Source organism: Netta rufina (genome assembly GCF_964035555.1).
Source record: "Netta rufina genome assembly, chromosome: 25".
Taxonomy (NCBI): Eukaryota; Metazoa; Chordata; class Aves; order Anseriformes; family Anatidae; genus Netta; species Netta rufina.
Window position 1 is genome coordinate 5,368,688 of NC_140149.1, and position 17,584 is coordinate 5,386,271.

Genomic DNA, 17,584 nt, shown 5'->3' on the forward strand with positions numbered 1-17,584 from the left:
AGGGGTCCGTGGTGTCGGGCCCGGGGCCGGTGCGCCCAGGGGGCAGCCCGCAAGGCCTCGCCTCAGGCGGCGGCGGGGCCGCAGCCGGTTGCAGGCAAATTTCTCGCTCACCTGCGAGCTGTTCTGGGCTAAACGGTGGCTTTCCCCGTCACGGTGCCCTGTACGAATCCAGGGGCGCAAGGGACTTGTGAAAATGTAAAGGCAGCCAGGTGAAATCATCTAATTCCGGACGGCTCGCTGGCTTTGCACCGCGTTCCCTGTCAGGCGCACGCTTCCTCCGGCAGCCTGCCCGGTGAGGTGAGGAGAAAGGGGGTAAATAAAATCTGAAGGTGACAAAGTTTCGTTGCTTTGCCTTAGGTTTGTTTTCCTTTTCATCAGCTGCTTCCTACATGGTTAGCTCTGTTCCCAGTAATACACCAGTTGAAGGCAAGTTTGTTTACTAAAACATTGATTTGCGGTATAGGGACCTTGATTCTAATTGCTTGAAGGCAAATCCATGTCACAGATATGAGTAAAGAATTGGCTTAGCTGTAGGAAATCAAATTCTGAGCTTCAGCCAATGATATTACCCACAACACCACCTTTTAACAAATATAACCCTTATCATAGAGCAAACAACCTCTTTGAGCTTATTGTCGTGTTTTCCAAATACAGGGTCGGTGCATGCCATCAGTGGAAAGCACAGGATGAATTCTTCAGGTACGGAGTATATTTCAGTTTCTTCTCCAAGCACTTACGACATGAGTAAAAAACCTTCTCCTCAGAGAGTAATCACGCAACCACATTTTCATCCTGCACGTTGGAAAAAGACATCCGTAAGCAAAGGGGGCTTTGTCCCGGACTCCCAAGAGTCCGATTCTGAAAGCCTTGTTCAAGAGAGGCAGTATCAGCTGGAACTCCAGCAGCGAATTCGTGAAAATGAAGAGCTGGTAGGACTGTATGCTGATGAGGTGGAGAGTGACAGCTTAGAAGAAGAAGATAGCTTGGAGGAGACGAGTTTAAGAGAACAAGGAGTTAGGTATGACACAAATCAATATACAAATGGAACACGAGAGAAAGAGAGTAATGGAAGGTAAGGCATAATCTTTTCATAGAAGGGTATAATAGTTCTAACACTTTAAAGCCTTACATCCCTCAGAATATATATTACATCTTCAAGACCAGCTTAGATTGCCAAAGTGATGTTAAGAACACCTAAGCACTGAGCTACACGCAAAACTACTGTTTCATATTGCACTCATTCATAATTATTATACCCATTTTTCCAGCATAGCCTCAACTGTTTATCATGTTGGCTAAAACACCAGTGCAGGAGGTTAAGATGGGACAGAAAGATCACTCACAGACCCTCCCCATGTACTGGCTCTGGACACTACGTACAGTTGCAAATGCTACACGCCTATTTATTTGCCTCTGTAACAGACAGGAAAGAAGGTAGGATGTGGTGAACTGATCTGTGCAGCAGCTCTGAGATCGTGGACTAGAGGATTTCTGTGGCTGGGATCAGGGAGACACCAAGGACAAGCACTGACCGTTTTCATTCCCTGCAAAAAGACCTGCACTGAGCAAACTAGGCCACTGCCTGTAAGGAAACCTACAGGCAAAAACTGATGGGTTAAAAAACCACGGTTTTGTCCTTAAAACTGCATAAATCTAAAATAAAAAATAAGCAGAGGTTACCATCGTCTTTAAATATTATTTAGAAAGCATTAACTTGGCACATAAATAAAATTTAATTTGCTGTCATATGCATAAAAGGTTTAACACGGCATAAATTGGGAATAATTCTCAAATTTAAAGGGATTAAATTAAACCTGAAGTAATAATAATGTGCAGTTTCAATTTAATTGTCTACTTAAAATAAAATGGCAAACAAATGAAGGCTAAATGATTAATAGCATGCTTTTATTCACCTCCTCAACAGGCAAAATGGCCAGTTATTGAACATTTTATTGTGAGTGCAAATGATGTTAATTGTACTAGAAACATGCTCTAATTTTTAGTAATTTTTTTGACTGAATACTATGCTGAATGCGAGGCTCTTCATTAAATGGAAATTTGATTTTATTTTGTTTGAACTTAGCCTAGTAAGTACTCAAACACAGTCCATTAACCGGAGCAAATATCACAGCATATGCATATGAAACCCCCTCTCTACATCCATTACTAACCTCGGAATTTGAAGAGGAAACGCTGCATCTGTTGTCTGCGTACAACACTTTTGTTGATGAGTACAGAGTCCATCTAACCTTTATATCAAGTTGGGGGGAGGAATAAAAGGTGCACTTTTTGTCTGCAGATGATTAGAGATGAAGGAGCTCTTCACACTCATTTTGTTCCCTCGCGGTGACCTGGCCTGCATAATACAATTGAGCTGCTGTGCACTTATTTCAGCACAATAGAACTCTCTAGCATTATACTCTGTTATTTGAATCATTACAATTATATCACATATTTCTGTACTCATTTCGAAATATGGTCACCTATTTCTGTTTACCTGCGGTGTATGACGACTGCGAATAATAATGTTTTCACTGGTGTAAATCATCTAATCCCTAGTATTCAGGGTACCATGGCACCGATGCTGAACTGAAATGAAAAGCATTGTGAGAAAAACAGACTATTTTATGACTTAGGAGCCACTTGAAGTACAGGCATATACTTAACTAGTTTAGAAAGGATAAATGATTTATGGAAACGTTAATATGATTAACTATGCCACAGTTTAGAGAAATACAGCAAGATCAGTACATTTCTTTTGATTGGGGCTGCAGGGTCAGCTGTTTTCGGTACCTGTAAATGTCCCTTTGAAAGGCTCGCTCTTTACCAGTGTCCAAGAAACCAGGACTATACTGCATGTCCAGTTAAGAAAAAACAGTGTTAAAAGCTTTTTTCCATGCTCCTTATTCCTGCCACTGCCCACCCATCTCCCGGGAGCCAATTTGTGTGTATTTGGCTCAGGCAGTTGGTTTTCCTCCTGTTGGATCAGAATATAAATCGTAAACAGAATCAGTTGTGTCATTTGTAAGGCAGACCATCTTTGTTGGCATTGTGACAAATATCTTCTAATACCTGAAAAATCTTTTAATTGGTGCTACTTGTACTTACAAGTATTCTACCGTATTCCACTGTGATCTGAACGTCAGGCCAATTTATCATTCACTGATAATAAAAATTAAAAATGAAAAGGAGGTCCTGCCTAAATTTTTTACTCAAACCATGTTTGATAGAACTGTTCTGCTCCTGATCCAACAAATGGTCATAATGTATGCACCGAACTATTTCAATTGACCATATTTGCAGAACATTTGTAGGCTCAAATTGCACACTGAAAAATGTAGGAATTATAGTTTATACATAAATCATTCTATGTTTGTTTGTTTTTTAAATAGGGAACAGCAGCCTGTAGACAAATATTTCAACCTAAGGTATAATCCTAACTGGAAGAACACAAAAGAGGTGGCAGAATTTCCCGAGACAGCAAAACCACATCACGTTGCTGGAGGAGGCAGTGTGGACTTTTCACAGGATTCATTTTACCTCCATTCCAGTGGCTCCCCAGAAGAAAAGAATCAACTGGAGGCAAAGTTGCAGGATTCATTCTCTGAGTTTGGTACAGAATTACTCAGCTTTCATGAACCAGATGCCTTCATCAGCAGTGAGCCTTTTAGGTTACATACCAGAGGGAAGGAATCTGCAGAAGGCTGTTATTTCAAACATAGTCCCAGTGCACACAGCAGTGCTTTTTCTCTTCACATTCAAGAAAATCAACCCCAAAGAGCAAAAAAAGACTTCGTGGAGAAAAATAAACGGACTTTGGGATTACGTACTGACAAGAAAAGTTCATATCTTCAGTTACACTGCAAAAAGCAAGGAGAAGTTCTTCAAGAGCAGGTGGGTGACTTCTACAAGTTTTCTAGTTGGTGTAGACCAAGGACTGAATAAACTGGGGTCTAATGTTAAAATAGAATAGCTGCATGATATTACAAGTTTGTGTGGGACCAGCATGCACCCGATAACATAAGATTTCTGATGAGAATCTGGTTCACCTGTTTGTGCTCCGTATTATAATCACAATTACATATGTAACTGCAGTAGGAAACCTTGGTGTTTGGCTTAAAAAGTTACATCAGTGTTTTTCCACCCTCACTGATCCTAACAAAACCGTGTATGTGAAGTTACATTTGAGCTTTGGAAATGCTGTGGTCACACTGCTTAATGCTGTCCTTTAGGGTCACACGTCTGGGAGTATCCAGGAAAGATGTGTTAAGTTTTGGGCGGTCAGCCAGCCCTTTCCCCCTTCATGCTTTCTCAGCCAGCCCAAACCTTGTATTTGAACTCAGCCAGCAAATGCTGGGAATGTGCAGCACGGGGATTTGGAGTGCCTGGCCTGATGATTGACTGTGAAATGTCAGACAACCTGCATTAAGGACTAAGTGGAAATGTAATGACAGCTCCTAATGAACCATTATACAAGAGTTTGTTGCTTTTCCTTGCTGCACATTATGAATAACGGCGAGGTGGATGTCACTGAATCACTCCACAAGTTATAGCACAAATAATTCTTATCTTGCAAAACTACAGAGACTTTCTGTTTCGAGTGCCACATTCTCCAAGGCTAATGAACAGTTGACACAACACTAGAGGGCATCTGCTGACTACATTACAATGAGTGCAACGGTGGGCAAGCTCTTTTCTATCAGAGCTATTAAAAGCACTTGTTTTTTTCGGTTATAATTTAGTTGATGGTAAAAATAATTAGTGTAGATGGCTACTAATTAAAGCTGTGTTGATATGATTATGTTTACTCTTTGAGAATTCTCAAAGTGTTTCATATTTAAGTATCGGAGCCAGGGATCGGGAATTCATTGTGTAGACTGAAAGGTATTTGAAAGATTATTGAAAGATATGTAAAATAAACAAACAACAACAACAAAAGCACTGTTAAAATCAGGGCTATATTCTGAGATCACCTTGCTGAGGGAGCCTGGGGGATAGCAGAGCTGTACCACAGCAGGAGCCAGGCAGCACATGTGAAAAAGGTGTGCATCTTTCCTCAACAAGTTGATGAAGCAGCAGCAGCATTTTTGGTCAGCTAGCTCTGGATTTGCCAGGAACAGACATAGAAAGAATTCCTTACCTCTCCTTGTCTTAATGAGGACATCCATCCCTCCACTTTTTGACCAAAACTGACCCTTGACCATGATCTTCCAAAAAGATGTAAGAGACACCACCATCAGCTTCACAGAAACCAAGCGTTTGAACATGCTCCAGGACTGAGAGCTAAACAACCACCCTGCAGCCCTAAAACCATCCGCTGCTGTTACCCCCTGGCACACTGAAGAATTCTTCCCATGGCTATACCCAAGTCTTCCTAAAATCCATTACTATGTTGTCCTCTGTTGAAAAGCTCTTTCAGAATGTCACTCCTCTAAATCCAGCTTCCAGTCTAGATTCATTCAATTCTGGTTTGCTCTTCTATCAACATTGTCTCATGGCTTAAAATGTTTTTTCCTCTCTGGAAGTTTTTTCCTACTTTGCCAGGTATTTCAAGCCTGTGCTCATCCTTTATCTTGCTAGGCTTAACAAACCCCACTCCTGGAGCCATTAGGCTTAAGCTGCACTTTCCACCCACCTGCCTGGTTTAAGAAACTTCCATTTTTTGTTGAGTACAGGTGATAAAACAAACCCAGCACTGCCTGTGAAGCACCTCGAGTAACAGCATCAGTACTTCTGTCTTCTACTGCAAATACCTTGGCTGATGTGACGACAGAAGTATTGGCTTTAGCAGCACCCATAACCCTCACCCATCTTGTGGCCGTCCAGCACACCTCGGTTTGCTGGTGCTGGTGCAAAGGAGAGGAAGAGAGGAGAGGTTAAGGCTGGCGCTGCCCCAAAACTGTTGCACGTGGAGTCAGTGCCAGGGTGACCGTCTGACAGCATCAGGGAGATTGAGAGGGGAAATCTGGAGAGAGATGAGGAAAAATACTATCTGTGCTGCGGGTGTGAATTAAGAGGGATTTTTATAAAGGGCAACATAACTCATACCTACTTTACAGCAGCAACGCCACTGGGTTATTCTCCATTTCACTTGAAGTGGAAGAGAAGTGAGGCCCAAAGCCTTAGGATCCGACAGATGGTTTCACAGGCTAGAAAACAAACTGCCGAGGGTCTTACTCACAGTGCTCCAGTGAAACACAGGGATCCATCAGGGCTTCAGGGCAGGAAGCCCATTAAAAAAAAATTAAAAAATGTCTTCAGACAATTTGCAGTACAGAGAAGAAAATCCAAACATCTCAAGACTCAAGATGCTCAATTCAACAGTCAAGTCTTCTCGCTTAGGCCAGTCACTTCATGTGAAAAACAATCAAAAGTGCAAAACCAGCAAGTATGCAGGGACGCAAACAAGCCACACATATTCTTCTGCAGCAATTAAACACGTTCTGAAACTGTTATTTGTTTTTTTCCTAAACTGGATTATTATGAGCTTTGCAAGTTGTTAAAGCTGTTTTTTATCAATTCAGGCACTGTTAGGTGTCAGGTACTGTCGTAATGAAATGGTTGTGGGCACTGAAATAAGTGCATTGCACACAAGTTTATTCAGCTGGCACAATATTAGGTAAAATATTTGCAGCCTCGTCCTTGAAAGATTTACAGATGTTACCTCTGTGCATACAGACAGCATCCTGCATGTACCAAAACATACCATAAATGCGTGTCGATCTGTATATTTACTAATTTATATAGCATTTTATAAAGCATCAAGTTCTTGGCAGTGTTGCCTGATTCTTTAAGAACCCGATGATGAGTTTCTTTGAGAGAGAGAGAGAGAGAGAAAGAGAGAGAAGTAGCAGCCAAATCTAGCTCAGCTGTACTCAATCTGAGTTGCTTTCCTACCTACAAGCCCCTTACTTCAAAGCAAGGAACATAATGTACAATTTTTTAATGGCTCTAGACCAAGGCACTCAGACTCTCTGTGCACTGCGCCTTACCTCAGTGTAAACACCTAATCAAGATTGCCTGCGCTTCAACAATAGCAGCCAAATGCAATTCGAGAACCACAAGCCTTTGAAGTCCTCACTGCAAAGGCCGGTTTTCTAGTCTGGGATAATGACATGCCATGATTGCTGTCTTTGTTGTATCTTTTCAGTAGAGAAGCAATTATGGGCCTCAATTTAACAGAATAGGCATTACACAGCTTATGATGCTCAAAATGCAATTTCATTTGATCATTTTCTCAATTTGATTGGTATTAATAGAATAGTTCACAAAAAATGCTGGCAGAGGTTGTGTCCTGTTCCTCTTTCAAAGAGATAATGTAGAAGTATGCTTTACCTGCCCAGTAAACTATCAGTGCAGTGAGTCAGTTGGTTCCACCAAAAACATCTTCCTGACTGCAGAGCTGCATCTATCCACATCAGGAAGCCTACGAGGAAACTTTGTCTGTTACCTTTTCTAGCAACAGCTACAGAATCTGCATGGTCATTTGGGGCAGCAAGGTCACCTGAAAACTCAGCAATGGACCCTACCTACCTTTATCTTCTTCTCCCAATCTCTTACCCCCAAAAATGTGGGTTTCAGCTCCCCAAAAGGTTTTAACACTTCCTCCACGCTGATTTCACCATGATGGTTTTCCATTAGTACTACTGACCTAAGTCACAAACACCTCGCCAGTGCAACTTCTGCTTTAGCCAGCATCACTCTGCAGCCACTCCTACTACAAGCAAGCCCCTACAACTATAAAAGTTGTCTCTTTATTGTGGGACTGCACACTTCACTGAGATCACAGCTCCTAGAGAACACAGCAGGATAATTTCAGACAGCACAAGTACAAAAAAAAAAGTAAGAAAGCATTCTGTTTTGTGAAACTTTCCAGATTGAAAAAAAGTTTGATGCCTTCAATAAAATTTTTCATTATTACCATATCTATATGGGAATCTCTTGGCTTTGAAATCTGCAGAGCCAGCAGCCACCCTTGAGTAATTAATTGCTCAAATCCAATTTCCAGACGTGGTGCTACTATGGCTGTGACCACACGAAGATACACTTCTTGTTTCTGGGCTTGCTCTTTTACAAAAGCAGTTTGATAGTGTTGCCCTTTTGGCTGTTCTTTGTTTCTGTAGCTACTCCTTGTGCTTTCCTACCAACACTGCTGTGTTTTGCCATCTTCTTCCACGTGACTGTGTTGTTTAAGACCTTGCTGCGGTATGTTTACCCACCAGTATCTTGGTGCACTGGCTGATTGCCTGGACAATGTCAATTGTCTGGCTGATCTTTTACTAGGTACATGCACTGACTTTCATATAAATTGAGGAGCCCAGGCATTTGAAAGTTACAAGTAGATTTCTGTGCCGCATGCTTCCTGCAATTTTCTTTTCCTCTCTTCTCCTTAAAAGTAGAAGGAATACTCCCTGCTACCACACTGCTATTGATGTTTTTTGCCTTCCTTTTCATTTGTTCTTTTGGCCATTCATTTTCTTGCCATCTATTGTATAATGCCTAAATGGACCATTCGAGCTTTACTGGGAGTCAAATTATTTCTCATCCTTTCCCAGGACTTTTAAATCCTTGTTATGTCTGGGCTATCTTTATGTGTGGCCATAAACATTCTGGTTTTTTTAGATTGAAGATACTAAAACTGCTGATGAGGAACCAGTTCAGAGTGTCCCACCATTCCAGAACGTGAAAATGGACCCTGAAGACAAGTGGTACCTGAAGTCACAGCAGCTCAAGGTTCCTTTCCAATAGAACATGATAATTGAATTATATAAGTAAAAGCATGCAAGTTTGAATATTTCAAGCTGATTATTTCTAGAGTGCCAATTACAGTCAATAAATCCTTACGTATAAAACTGCAGATAACCACAAAAAAATTAAGGCCTATGCTGGTTTCTATACTGAATGATTTTAAATCAAAAAGATCTCCAAATCCCAAGAAATTATATGAGCTTAAAGAGTCACATCTGTTTAGGACATTATTTGTTTGATAATGTAAAAGAGCAAATTAGTACATTGTCATGTTTCCTCATTCGTGAGGATTCTGAGATAGAATTTAACTGTTGTTGCATTACTTGTCCCCAAAAATCCCAGTGAACACTAAGGGGCTGCCATAAAACAGAAAATATTACAAGTAGAAAAAGTTGCAGTGACCTCCACTTGCACAGAAGATTTGTTTTATGCCGGCCTTTCAAACCATTGTAATGGAGTACTCCGGAACAATAAAAGAGACCTGTTTGTCATCACTGGTGAAAAAAAAAAACAAAACAAAACAAAACACAAGAAGTTCAGAATGAGAACTTCAGGCTAACTGGAATTATTATTAGCAAACCTGGTTACTGACTTTGTATCGAATGTACTTGAAGTAATCCAAGCAGATGGTTTAAATTCATTTAAGAATAGAAGCTGCGCTTTTACAAACAAGATTTTATGCTGCTGTTCATTTTAAGAGATGGGCTCTAAATATGGAATTACAGAGTGAGAGAGGTATTTCACTGAGCTGCTCGTTCCATTTAAATGGGAAAACATTGGCCTAGAGTCAGTTTGGCAGCAGTGGATGCTTTCCACCGCTGGCACAGTATGCCAGAACACTAATCGCTACAGCAGAGGTCGAGCTAACAAATCATCATCTTGGCACCAGGAGTCAGGATTCCCCAGTGCTAAAGCTTTCGCCAAAACATGCTGCTCTATACGTGGATTTAATACCTACCATTAAGTAGTTATTCTGAGTGCATATGCTATGTAGTGGTTGCAAGTGTTGCTAACAAAAGAACCCTAGAGAGACAGGAGGATGAAATGGAGGATTTTAGTGCTGACAAAGATTAAATGGACTGAGAATGGATTTGTATATTACCTAGACGGAAAGCCATGCCTTTCCTCAAAATGGGCAATACCCGATGCTGTAATTGGAAAGCAGTGAATAAACTCCAGATTTGGAGTATGTCTGTTTAGCTGAACACAGTAGTCCTGGTGTGCTTCAATTTTTAAATTGTTTCTTTACTATTTGGATAATGTTTTTTCAGGACACAGGACAGGGAGGAGTGCTTGGTTTAGAAGTGAAATCATTTAAATCATTGACATACGTTTTTTTTTCTGCTGTGGACCAGTCTAATAATGTGCACATAGCTATCTCTTCATGAAATTTAGTACAATTTACCATACCTAGGTCTCTTTAAGGGCCCTTTCATCAGAAGATGTTTTGTTCAAAAACCCCAGATCCCAAATCCAGAAACAAATGCCACAAAATAATACTGTTGGCTGTACCATAGTAGACTTCAGGAAACAGATGCTTTTCCTTTAACACGTCACTCTGTGAAGAGTTAACTTTTAAAATTAATTTCCATCCCGATACTCATTCAGACATAGAAAACATTGCTGTAATCCCTTTCAGGTGGGGCTGTGTGTTGTAACAGGCAAGCTTACCCATACGCTTGCATATTGTTGATCTTAATGAACATACAAAATAGCAACAACTGAAATTCACCCTGCTTTTGATAACTTGTTTTAGGATCACCAAAACAAGTGGTCCCAGAGAAAGAAAATAAAATCCAACCAGAGTCTCAAAGGGGGAGCTTTCTCAAGGAGTGATAACCAACAGCCAGCAGGAAGACTAGCAGAACCAAAGCCTTGGCATCGCCCAACGTCAGAATTTCGGACAGCTCCCACACAGGCAGCAGAGCAAGACAACAGCAGTGCACCGCAGAAATGGCTGTGCCCCAGTCTTTCTGTCGGACCTGACACGAATATAGCAGCAAATTCCAAAAATTGCTTAATCAATTTCCCAAATCAAAGACATTCTGTTAATCAGGATTTTACCACACCTACCTATCCTATTCATCCAACACCACATAAACTTAACCCAGCAGAGGTTATGTCACCGGCATATACCAGCAAGGAGACCAAGAAATACCAGCATCAACCTCCAAATGGATTTCCACATGGCCAGCAACATTTATACACGGATGATACTGCAAAGTTTTTCCCAAGAGATGGCAGTACCGATGGTCGAGCATATCCAAATCAGAGGAATATTTCATCTACTTTTAATGCTAATTTTCAAGAACTGGTAAAGGACCATATATCACTTCAGGATTGCAAGAGGCACAATTATGCACAAAAAAGTTATCATAACTACGCTGTCAGTAGTTTAAGGTAAGGATATGTGTTGAAACAATATTATGGTAACACTATAATACCCAAATAAATTAGAGATGAACAAGAAAATGTTTTTTTTAGTCCCAAAATCCAAAGGATAAAATTCTTCTACTACAAGCTTACCACTATACATTACTACTAACTTAAAATTCATTCCAACTATTGATTTTTTTATATATATCATTGGAAAAGGACCATTCTATACTCTATTCTCTCTTGCACAAAAAAAATTTTCTATGACTGAAAGTTTCCCTTAAAGACTAGAAGTTAAAAAAAAAAAAAAAAAAAAAAGATAGCAAAGAGCATTGTGCCTAAACTATAACTGCATAGAATTATATTAAAATTTGCCTTACAGGGTGAATATCCGGAGTTACTCTAGTGCCAATTCTGGCTTACCACACAGCCTTGTTGTCCACATTTACCATCATGGATTGCCACATGCACAATCAGTAAGATTCAATTGTTATTCTAGGTGTCCTGTGTTAGTGTAGAAGCTGAAAGTCTTTGTGCGCATGTGCTGGGAATAAAGACTGGACACTGTTGGCATGTTGAGCATGAAAATCTAATACCAGCTTTGTAGAGGTTCACCTGCCTTGATAAAAATGAAGGTTTTATTTCAAATAGACAAAGAATTATTTCACTACTTAGCAGGCCTGATCCAAAGCCCTTTAAAGGCAGTTTTCATTGATGTAAGCTAGCTTTGCATCAGGCTGAAAATATCCCCATCTGTGTTTTTTCCATTCATATTAAACGGTTTCTGTTCACTTGGGTGCAAACAGAGTCAGTCCCTGTGAAATGCCCATGTGTCCACCTTCATGTTCCCATTATATTCCATGAGCAGTGATTCTTTGTACAGACTACTAGGAGAGCTATCAGCTGTATACAAATAAATATAGATCTTCTCCCTCTTTCTTTTTTGAGGCCTTCCCAGTCACCAGCAGCCTGTTGTACAGCCTCGCAGCTTACGCAAACCATAGAGCAACATCACCAAGAAATGTCTCATCTGAAAGAAGCTCACTTAGCTGATGACAGGCACTTGTTCAGCCCACTTCCACCAGTAATTCCACAGGCCGAAAGTGATTCAGAGGTGGATCCAAAGAGAGGTGAAGGAAATCAAGCAAAAATAAACCGAAGCAACTCTGAAGGGTATCTCATGCAAATGGAAAAGCAAAAACAGCCTAAAGTCTACAAGAAGGTAATCAAGTAGCCATAGATTGGGCAATTTTACCTTTTTACTTCCTCCTCTGGTTATTTTTTTCTTGATAAACCAAAGATCTTCACTCAAAAAAAAAAAAAAAAAAGGAATGGGGATATATTGTTATTACCAAATTATTTGAATCTATAGAGCGAGGCAATTCACTGCCACCTCTACGTCACTTTCATTCTTGATTAGCTCTAAGAACACACAGAGCAGTTTTTGTCCTTTAAGGTATCCAGTGATAAAATGATTTGGAATAAAGCTGTTTGTATAAAACAGCAGGTAGCCAGGCTTCAGATCTGAGCAAACCATTATCTTGGGTCATGCTCATTTGCTATCCAACTCAAATCTCTTGGTTTCCTAGGGAATCACACTGAACAAGACCAAACTTAGAGGATTTGTAAAGCTAACGGCATAAACATTATTACAGGTCTGCTGACAATCCTATTGTGGTCCTTGTTAAAACTTGGTGCTTTTTGTTTCTGATGTGTATCCAGATTTCATGCTGTAAGCAGTTAACACAGATGCAGTGGAAGAGAATAGAGATATCCCTGTGTGTCCATGACAAATTAAATGTTTACGAAGTTAGCTCCATGTCTCAGGACAGACAAGCTAATCCGGAGTAATTACTCATGTGCTTCATCTAGGAGGGCGTTTGTGTATTGCTGCCTGAATGCCCCTAAGAAGAATTAGCTGGATTATGATAGTAACTGAAGGGCAGATTTCCTTCCCTTTCTGTTTCCCTGAGTTCAAACCATTGTTTCTGTCCTGTACTTTCAGTAGCTTTCTCACACTTCACATGTGAGAAATGTCACAGAGAATAGGACTGTTTATATCCCACAGAGGGATCCAGCTTTTCCTAATAAACAAATACAGTCATACTCATCACAAGTTTTTAAAATTTAGTCATTTTTTTTTAAATTGACCTAGTCTTCTTAACATTGTTTTAAAATTCTGGAAGTATTGAGGTTGGTTTTTTTTGTTGTTGTTGTTGTAAAGTCATAAAGGGTTCAAATGGTGTCATCCATCACTCATTTTCTGTCTTACCTATGCATTTGTAAGGCTGTAGCTGTGCTGCAAGGCATACATTTTGCATCTGTCTGTGTACAATTTTGCACTGCAGTTTTGAGAACAAAGAACTGTTACTATTACTAATAATATTTGCCTATTTTTTTGCCACTGTTGTGGTTTAACTCAACGGTCAGCTAAGCACCACACAGCCATTCGATCACCTCCCACTCCTACCCCAGCTGAAAACGGGGCAGCTACCAAAATCATTTACTTTTATCTGTTTCTCTTATAATAGTTTCTTTGGAATTTCATTCTGATAACTGTCAATTGGGTCACTATAACCTGTTTAAAGCTCTCAAAAGATCATTTTTGACTGCGAAAGTATTGCTTTGTGATGTGGATGACTGGCAATTATCCATCTGGATTCAAAGGAAATACAGTGTAATTTGATTTCTGCAATTAACTCAATCTTTTTGGTCACTTACAATCTTTGAAATGAGACATGGCAGAGGTAGAACTGAGACTGTAAGTTGAATTGTGCTCTTATGTTTGTTGTCCACTACGAGACTGGGTTTAATTATGCTCTCCATGAAATGATATAAAGGGAAATCTGTCACTACGCTGTGTTTTTCAGCCATATAGCTCAAAAGCCTACATGAATCTGGATGTGAAGCTTGGAGGCCTCGGACCTGACTATGAAGCCATCAAGGAAAAAGTAAGTGGTGCCCATCATACAGTCTGCTTTTCAGTTGTGCAAACATGAGCTTAGGCAGGGGAGAATGGCGAAAAAATCATCACTAAGAAGCAGCTCATGTTTGTCTGTACTCTGTCCTTGACTCTAGGTCTAGCTTGAGATCCTAAGAGGAGATTCAAATAGAAGGAAAGACAACCCTATTGTAGATAGTTTCAGCCCTCTGATTTTGAACTCCTAAAAATAGGCATTAGTTCAAAGAGTTCAACAGGGATAGCTGCACGTTATTAAATTATACATTCACATGAATATGTTGTATTGTCATTCCCCATGTAGAAAGTAATACTGCCTACCCTTCAATGTGGAAGAAAAAGAAGATGTAAGTAGTGTAAACACAAAAAGAAAATAGCTGGGTAAACTTTACTGACTGTTAAGTAAATGCCAGGTATTACCTTGTTGAAATGGAAACGGATTGTTTGGAACAAGGACCTGAACAATTGGTATAATTTCACCTGTTCTCTGCTGGTAGCAGCTGTATATCTAAAGTGCTGTAGAATCTATCCTGCATGCTTTGAGACCCTGTTAATCTGCCAACAGTTGCTTTACATGGCATTCTTTAGAGAAAGATTGTAGGACAGCGGGAAGCACAAATGATATTGAGAAGCTCTTGTGATTTCTTCAGCCTTCCCATAAATGAGATAGATTAGAGAACTCAAATTGAAACGGACAGCGGTGCATAGCCCAGAGCACTGTGTGTCTTTAGCAGCCCACAACACTCGTGGAGCCTGGCATGCCAACGTGGTATTATTGCACTGAAAGGAAGTCACTGACATTAATAACTGAAGCGAGGTAAAGCATACTGCTGAATTAGAGCATCATGAATTGCTAGAAACATAGAGAGGCAGAATATCAGGTAAGCAAGTGAAGCATTGTCATTCAGGACCCTAAAAGTAAGCACAGAGATTTTAGAAGTCTCTCCAAAAGGCGACAAAAATTAGCACAGCCATTTTAGAACAGAACTGATGCATTTCTGTTGAGCTCTATCCTTGATAGGGTCCAAGAAAAAGTTCTTTAAAATGAAGAATGACTTAAAAAACTGTGCCTTTCATCAGGGTTTCCCATTGTGTTCTGCTTAGGAATGACCAGTAGCGTAGCCAGCTTAAACAGCAACAGAGGTGTAAACGGAAGACTCCAGTGGAAAAAGTGTTTCATTGATGGATCACTGAGATGTGTGGTTAACCATACTCTTTTTTTCTTTTGTCAGAAAGAGAAGTTAAAGCAACAAAAGGAATATGCAAAGCAAATAAAGGAACACAACATGAAAAACATCGCTTTGGTTCAGAGGTTACCTACAAAACCCCAGGTCATATCTTTAGTGTCAAGACAGAAGGTAAGACTAGAGTTCGTGTCAAATGTATGCAAGGAGTGATTCTGGACTTTGCACAAAGGAAAAGAAAAGCAGGAAATTTAAGTCATAGTATGCTGAAATACTTTATCTACATTGATTTTCCTTTAAGGACTTCTACTCTAATGGGATCTCAGCAGGTGCTCTGTGCATCTATTCTATTGCTGTAGATGTATGCCAAGAGCTGCTGATTTCTTTGCCAGTCTTCAGTGCACGCATCCACCTTGGTCATCGTGAGAATGTACCAATTGGAAGTGGAGCAGTACTCCACCCAAGCTATGAGTACTCAGCCTGGCTTAACCAGCCAGTGATGTTTTCCTGGCGAAAGGGCAAGAATAAAGGAGAGCAGGACCCCTGCAGGAATGCTACCCAGTGCAGCACATTCTCTATTACATCGGTGTTAGAGTCCATGCCACTACACAGTGCACCCTACCAATGGACCACAGATAACCTCTTATTAGTCTATTATCCACCTGCCTGCCAGTCTCAATCACAAACTCTTTTCACTTCAGTTGCATAGCTACTGTAATTGGCCTTATTTTCAAGCCCATATAACATTACTTTAGCCTTCACTGGCCTTCAAAAATAACCTAAATGAGCAACAGCTGACTACTTGACAATGGCATATATAAACAAACAAAGGGAGTGCCTTTTGCGTCTCAGAGGAAGTAATAAAGCTCTGAAAATACCACGTATTCTGTCAGATCAGCTCTGCAGGAGCTCACCCTCCTGGTGCTGAAAGCACACTAGGTATTTCTCCAAGGTGACAAACGAGAACTGCGTGCCTCAGAGAAAAAAGTTTTTGAGTTTACAATTAGTTGCATTCCTCAGTTACTTGCATTCATTTTCAAATTGCATATAAACCACAAAGAGATGAAACTGCATTCTTTAGATGTTAAAAGGGCTTTGGATTCCTTCAGAAGACTTCCTGGTCTGTCTCTTTCACCAACAACATGAGATAATGCAACTTCCACTTGAGACTTAACAGGTGTCTCCAGGTACGTGGCTGACACACAGATACCAAAAGACACCTCAGGTAAAACCAGGGTGTTCCTGATAAAGAAACGAGACCTTTCGATACATCAGTTCCTTAGATTTTGTCATCAAAATGCTCAGTTTCCATCTTTGTCTCATTAACCTATGTAACACCTTGCAAGGTATGATTGGGAATAGGAGCTTAATGAGATATTTTTTTTAATGAAGTTTAGAGACTTAGTAGACAGTGTTGCTTTTTTGTTTTTAAGGAAAAAATGCTATGCTTCTGTATGGCAGGTGGCCTCCAGAGATAAGTGTCAGGAAGCAAATCTCCTTGAGGTGGGTTATTTTTCCCATTGGAGAGGTTTCTTGCTGTTGCCACTGAGGCGTCTAATACTGAACACTGACAGAAACAAGATCAGGAATTAGAAGAACTACTGACTTGACTGAGCATAGAAACATCCAAATTTTCTTGAAGTGAAGGATAGGTTTCCTCTTAATCACAATTTCTGCGATCTTCATGTTTTTAGGCACTGGAATATGCTAAGAAGATTCCGAAACCAAAGACTTTCACAGCAAAACAATCAGATGAAGAGGTGAAAGAGGAAAGAGTTCTACCACCAACTTTAAAAGGAGACAGTTTTCCTCAAATTGCATCTTTGGAAACTTTACAAAGCAGACATGAGAAAGAGAAGCAAGTTGTAGCTGCTTTCAGAACCCTTCATATCTTATAAGTGGTTTGAAATGATTACGGATATCTTCAAAGCAGAAATATCGGAACTGTTTAATTATGAGCTATAACCATCACATATTGATTTACCATTCCATTCAAATATAAAGTGGCTTAAGTTTAATCAATTTTAGGATCAGTTCTACTGTATCTGATTTCCAAAAACGTAAACACTTACATATGTAGCATTTTAAATGTACTCATCTCTTTTCTGTTTTTTTGTTGCTGCTGTTTTTTTGTTTGTTTTGTTTTTTTCCTTGAAATGAACTGTTGCAGTTGCATCTTCGAGACTAATCAGCTAGTGGCTTGTCAGAGCTGGGTCATTTTTAGATATGTCAAACATCCAAGCATATCTGTAAAACATTAAAAATAATCACCACTTTCATTTGATGATACCAGCAATGTTTCTCTTTTTTAAAGTGC

General features: G+C 40.0%; 1 protein-coding gene across 1 annotated transcript; it reads left to right on the top strand.

Moving 5' to 3' along the window:
* Positions 1-740: 740 nt before the first annotated feature.
* Positions 741-17,165, top strand: JHY (junctional cadherin complex regulator; the record flags this gene model as incomplete). The annotated part of the gene is made up of 8 exons (XM_084301451.1): positions 741-1,072; positions 3,393-3,894; positions 8,623-8,733; positions 10,505-11,148; positions 12,073-12,346; positions 13,995-14,075; positions 15,316-15,441; positions 16,962-17,165. 8 exons carry the CDS (start codon positions 741-743, stop codon positions 17,163-17,165), a joined length of 2,274 nt encoding a protein of 757 aa, XP_084157577.1.
* Positions 17,166-17,584: the final 419 nt, after the last annotated feature.